Source organism: Halyomorpha halys, unplaced genomic scaffold, assembly GCF_000696795.3.
Source record: "Halyomorpha halys isolate HHAL.00 unplaced genomic scaffold, Hhal_1.1 Scaffold39.1, whole genome shotgun sequence".
In the NCBI taxonomy this organism is placed as follows: Eukaryota; Metazoa; Arthropoda; class Insecta; order Hemiptera; family Pentatomidae; genus Halyomorpha; species Halyomorpha halys.
The window spans coordinates 1,699,531-1,706,152 of NW_027109179.1; the positions used below are offsets into that span (position 1 = coordinate 1,699,531).

At 26.4% G+C, this 6,622-nt stretch overlaps 1 protein-coding gene across 1 annotated transcript in view; it reads left to right on the forward strand.

The window, feature by feature from the left end:
* Positions 1-6,622, forward strand: part of LOC106687671 (carboxypeptidase B) — a 121,032-nt gene that overhangs the window by 107,577 nt on the left and 6,833 nt on the right. The window contains exons 3-5 of the mRNA XM_014431687.2: positions 586-728; positions 5,635-5,743; positions 6,152-6,307. Of these exons, the coding sequence (XP_014287173.1) occupies positions 586-728; positions 5,635-5,743; positions 6,152-6,307 (408 nt within the window). The remainder of the gene's footprint in view (positions 1-585; positions 729-5,634; positions 5,744-6,151; positions 6,308-6,622) is intronic.

Genomic DNA, 6,622 nt, shown 5'->3' on the forward strand with positions numbered 1-6,622 from the left:
CATGTTTTTTAGGTTTTTCGTTTCTTTTTCTAATTTTTTTTAAATAGTAAACTTATCCTGATGTAAATAAAATAGCAGTGTAATAAAGTATCATTAGGACAGACATATGAGAAATGGCAACACTTAAGCTCACATGGGAGGCCATTAATTCAAAGTAAATCGTTACAAATAGAACTTAATGTTTGCCATTTTGTTCAGTTTCAAACACCATCTTATCAGAATAAACTGTTATAAATCCACTAATTAAGAAAAAATCTCTTTTATTTTATTGTATTATATTATAATCTAATATTATATATTGATAAAATAGCATAGCCTTGTTCTATTAATATATTTACTAATGCATATTAATTTATTTATGTCTATAATTTATAGGGAATATTTATCAGTTTATTTGTTAAAGTCAATACATTAAAAAGGTTATAAGGTTTTCATTAAATCTCTTTAAAAAATTCAACTTATGATTTTTTTTATTTTAAAATCAATCATATTTTTAAATATTTATATCCAATAATCTTCATAGTCATAATTAATGAGAACAAAATGAAATAGAAATATGTGGTAATTAATTCAAAATGTCATCAGGCGAACCAGGTCTAGAGTTCTGGTCTCTTCCCATGAAGAACAGGACGACGGACATCTTGGTGTCTCCAGATTTGGCTGAATACATGAAGGAATACCTCGCAGATAAAGATATAGAATTTACAGTTCTTAGTAGCAACTTAGAGGTGAGTGTTATAATAATTTATATTCTGTAGATATTTAACTAATGATAAAAAATGTCAATATTTTCATTGTAAGTAGAAGGGTGTGTGTGGTTATTGGGGAAAACAACAATAAGTAAAACTTATTTTTATTTAGTCCCCAAGTTTCAGTATAAATTTTGGACCTTCTTCAGAAATGAATACAAACTTAAGTATTAAAATAAAAAAGCAATACAATAGTAAAACAGAAAATTTAGAATTACAGTCATTTCAAAACAATGTTCTAAGAATCACAGTAGATATCCTTTGGTTAATAAGGAATAGTTAATTGAATCGTGATGATCAATAAAGGTTCGAAATAGTAAAAAAAAACTATGAAATAGTAAAAAAAACTAGTTAATGTTAACCATCGTTTTGCCCCACTTTGCAGGCTTTCTCAGGGCTAAATGAAAACAAGATAAAAACAATGTAAGATGTGACAAGATAATTAGAAACTACCTTTGCCACAATCATTGGTCATTGCCACAGAATTGCTGGTCTTTATCAGGGCTTAGAACAAAAAACAAGATAACATTTATTTTTATTTTTCATTTTCATTTTGTTCATATCTTTACTTACTAGATTTTCATATTTATTTTATTATCTGTTCCTTCTTACTAATTAATTTTAATATTACTCTTCTCATACAGCATCTATATTATTATAATAGTTGAACTATTCATGTCTGTAAACACTATTTATGTATCCATAATGTTAGCTATTTTCTTATTTTTTAGCATTCTATATATCCTTTTATTTATTGGTTGTTACCTTTTTTTTTTGTTCTTAGCCCAGATGAAGGCTAGTAATTCTGGCTGAAACGTTGGCACTAATAAATAAGTATTTACTTATTTGTGTTCTACATTCACCGAACCCCCATCCATCTTCTACTTATGTATTCTAATAATATTGTTTGTATCTTGTTTTCACTGAGCCCTGGAGAAATTCTGCAAAGTGGGGTGAAACATTGGTTAACTTAAAAAAAATAAGCTCTAATTGAATTCATTTAAAACGAAATAAAGAAATAATTTAAATACAGGCGGTCTATAATAATTATAAACAAAACATACATCTAGTATAATCGTAGTAAACATGTCGTCTAGTATAATATTTTTGAGAAAATAATTTTAATTTTTTTTTTCTCTTATATAATTTATTTTATCATATGAAGATAATCCTGGTAACATTCAAAAAGGTATCAAAATAATAGAAGAAAACTATTTATTGTTAACCGTTTCGCCCCACTTTGCTGTTCGTCAATGCTAAATGAGAAACAAGATACAGACATTGTATGGATTGACAAAACATTAAAATAAATATACTGAGAAAATATGTGAAAATAAATGTAAATATATAAAAGAAATAATAATAGGAATTTAAGGAAGAATACATGTAATTGGTCTGGAAACTAGTTACTAATAGATATAGCTAGGTGTGATAAAATTCTAAACATAGAACTAGAGTAATAAATTGTAGAAAAATACTCGTTAGAATAGCCTTGACAAAGCCCAGTAAAGTGTAGCAAAAAGTTTGTTAACAATAAATAGATTTTTTCCTATTTTAAACCTTTATTAACCACCCCCAGACTATCTTCCTACAATCTACTCCATATGGCCGACTATCTTAAATTATAATTTTATTAGTAACTTTAATTACTTGATGAGCCCCTGTAATTGTAATAATGGCTCACAATTACAATTATGAGTTGAACCAAAGTAATTCCAATCACATTTGACTGTGATTAGTAATTGCAATTAAATTTTACTGTAATTAGTTATTTCAATTACTTTTTACCTAACATGAATTTCTATGTTGTAAGCTACTGCAGCTTTAACTACCGGTAATTGGAAATAAAATTTTCTAAAACTTTTTTTATTAATACATCTATTGATTTCACTTGTAGGTTTAAAAATTATTGTATGTTGATTCCTAATGATGTACCCTTCATTTACGTTTTTAAACAAAAATAAATTCTTTATTTTATAAAAAATAATATTTTTTTAAATCTATTTTCTCAGTAATTAAATGTTTGAGTTATGATAGTGTCCCATTAAAGGTAATATATTTAAGAAGTAATTATCATTTTAATTATATGTAAATAAAGTCTTATATGTTAATATTCGTAGCGGTGTTTTATCTACATAATAGTTCCAATATCACTTTACTGATGATTATTCACTACTGGTCAGTTATAAATTGACTTAACCATTGCAAGTCATTAAACAAATTGCGCTAGCTTATTATATGCACCAGTCATTAGTGCCTTAGATGCATCGGTAATGGCTAAAGGCATGAATAGCCAAATGAAAATGAGGCTAATTTGAGAAAATTCATTTTATTTTCTCTTTAGGGAAAGTAATATAATTTTTTATTAATGAGAGCTGCTAATACATTGAGAGATAATCCAGGTTAAACCTCTGATGTAATGACACTCTTCTAAAGTATGGCTTAATGTCAATGTATGAGTATTACAATACTTTTGACATCAGGGAAGTACTTCTTTTGTTGTTAGAAACTATTTTTAAAACATAACTATTATTAAATTGAAACTTTCCACAAAAAAAGAAAATTTGGTTATTTATTGTTTTATTATTTACTAGCAGACCTGGCAATGAAAGTTGCAAATTTAATATAAATTAGTATATTTAATTATTTATACATTGGAATAATGATTGAATCAATTGCTTATCATATCTATTTAGCTTATAGTGGTAAATAACATCATATAATAAAAATATAAATAACTTAACATGACTCAACCAATCTGCACGAAACTTAAACGGAGTGGTTAAGGGCTCTATAAACTGCACTAAACAGCACACACTGGATATAATTAAATAAATCAGAACCGGAGGTATAAAATAAAATGTTTGAAAAGTTTTTCTTCATTTGAAACTAATATTTCGCCCTTCTAAGGGCATTAAATATAAATAGCCTATAATATTCCCAGGAAAATCCTGAATATTTAGCAAAAAAACCCATTACAATATGATGAACAGTATAGCAGCATACCGCATAGAGTACCAACAAACTAACATTGATTTTTATATATTACATTAAAAAATAAAGATTGGATCATCTATTGTAAATAGAGAGAGAATAATTCTCTATTTTTAGTTAATTAATTTTAATCAGGGTCTGAAACTAGTATTGATTTTTTCAATTAATTTCACAATAACAGTTACCACATCATTTTTATTTTTAAATTGAATAGATAAATGTTATGAAAGTACTTTATTTGAAAAGATTACTTTCTAAATGTATCGAGTTGGCATTCCGATTTCAGCAGGTGAGCAGCCTTGACGAAGGCTAGAAATTCTGGCCGAAATGTTGGCACTATTAAATAAGTTATTTCAACTTATTTCTCTTATATTCTGACCGCACCCCCCAACCATCTTATCCTCATATATATTATCCACGGTCAACTATCTTCTCATCATTACTATCTAAAAATTATTGAACAGCCATTAAATATAAATTATAACTTTGAATACATTTTTAGTTTAATGTTTATATTTGAAACAAAAAAGTTTTAGGATTAATGTTCATTTTTTAAACAAGAAAGTTTTAAGATTAATTGGCCCATGGCCACTACCATGATGATAACATATAGTAGTTACCATCATGATAACATTTACTGTCATGACAATACTGTCCCACTTGGTACATGTAGTCAGTAGTATATGTCTGGAAGGTTAAAGCAAGTTTACATGTTAACGCTTTAGAAATTTGACAGTAATTGTCATGATGTGAACTTATGACCAATGCTATCATGACAACATTTACTGTTGTGGAAGTACTGTAGAATTATCAGGTCAGGTGTATCAATCTTGCCAGTGAAGCCTCTACCACTTTAGACCTGTTTATTTCATCAAATTTTAATTTTTTTTATTAAAACATGTTTATAAAAAAAGAAGGGAAAAAGTCATAAAAATTTACATTTTAAGGTTCAACTAAAAAAATTAAAAGATAAATGAAATTGAAAAAAATAATTGACAAAATATTTAGGTAGTTTAGGGAAACAAAAATTAATTTGTAATTTAAGTAAAAATTAATAGTTATTTTCAGTCCCAGATTTTAATTATTTTTAACTTTAATCATTATTTTTATTTAATTTATAAATTATATAAAATGAAGATGGTCAGGGTTTGGTCAAAAGGAATCAAATAGAACATAAACTATTTATTATGGCCCAACATTTCACCCCATTTTGCAGGCTTCATCAGGGCTAAAAAAGACACAAACAACTGAAACAAAGTAAGAGAATATATAACATAAAATAAAAGTAAACTAAGATATGGTTAAAAATGATTTAAAATATGTGAAAATTAATACAAGAAAGTAACACAACAAAGTAAATTTTAAAAAATTTAATTTAAGTTGTTCTATTTTATATAAATTTTCACATATTTTAAATCATTTTTAGCCATGCATTAATTAACTTCATGTCTTTTCTCTTACTTTGTTACACTATTTTAGTTATTTGAGTCTTTTATTTTAGCCCTAATGAACCCCTGCAAAGTGGGGCAAAACATTGGCTCACAATAAATAGTTTATATACTATTTGATTCCTTTTGACCGTACTCAGACCATTTCCATTTTATATATTACACACAGTCATTAAACGTTCTTGCTATTTATAAAAAAAAAAAAAAAACAGTATTAAGATAAAATATATTTTGAAATATTGTCCAATTACAATATTTGAAACTCAATGGTTTAAGATGACCAAAAGCTAACCAATCTTTAATAATGTCTTGATTTTAGTTTTACTTTTTGCGAAAAACTAAGAGGTGTGAATTTATTGTACTGAAGCTTCAAAATGGTTGTTTGAAATATTGACTGAATTTTATTCATAAATAACATATTTTTGTTTTTAAATTATTTTTAGACAGACATTAAGAAGCAAAATCCAAAGACAACAAAATTTACTGGAAGGCTAGAGGAAAAATCGGCAAGAGCCCATCCGGTTACCTGGTCAAGGTATCATAGAGCAAAAGGTGTGTATATTTAATTATATGTCTATATTTAATTCTGCATGCATCTTAGTTCTTATGGAATATGAATACTTGTTGACTTCCAAAGTTGTTGAATTTTAATCCATTTGTTTTGGAATAGTTGTAGTTTATTTTTTTTTTATGTTGGTTAAATTAGTGAAGCTGTTTGGGGAGGAAATATAAGTTGTCATTTTTTTAAAAATGACTTCTGTTTTATTCAATGGTTAGATATAATCTTCATTTTTAAAGATATGACGATCTTTATTTTTCTTTTAATCTAATAAGAGAATATCTTTTATGATGTTTTGATGCTCATATAATGTCTATGATATTATAAACATTTTGTTTATTATATCATACAGTTTAAGAAATCTCACTGAAAATTGATTGGCATGATCTTATTGATTGTAGACATAGATGCTTATCTGGAATATCTGGCCACTTTAGAACCCAAGTTGGTTAGCCTTATTACAATCGGAAAGTCTTCTGAAGGGAGGCCACTGAAAGTTGTGAAAGTTTCGACAAACAAGAAAAGAAATGAAAAACCTGGAATCTGGATTGATGCAGGTCAGTATATCATTAGATAATTACCTATAGATTATCCGTCACATTCCATTTTATTATTATAGTTATAAGAGAAAATTTTCTTTATAAATTTTGAAATCCTAGTTCTTAAAATTTCCTTATATTATTTCTATCGAATTTAGTTAGTATTATTATTTTTTTACTTAAATTTTTTATTTTAATTATTTTTTAAAAACTAAATTATTCACTAGCTATAAATTTGTAATGAATGTTTAAGTAATGCATGGTAGAAAACCATATTTTTACCTATTTATTACATGGATACCATATTTTTTAGTTTTAGGTTTAAAAATCTTA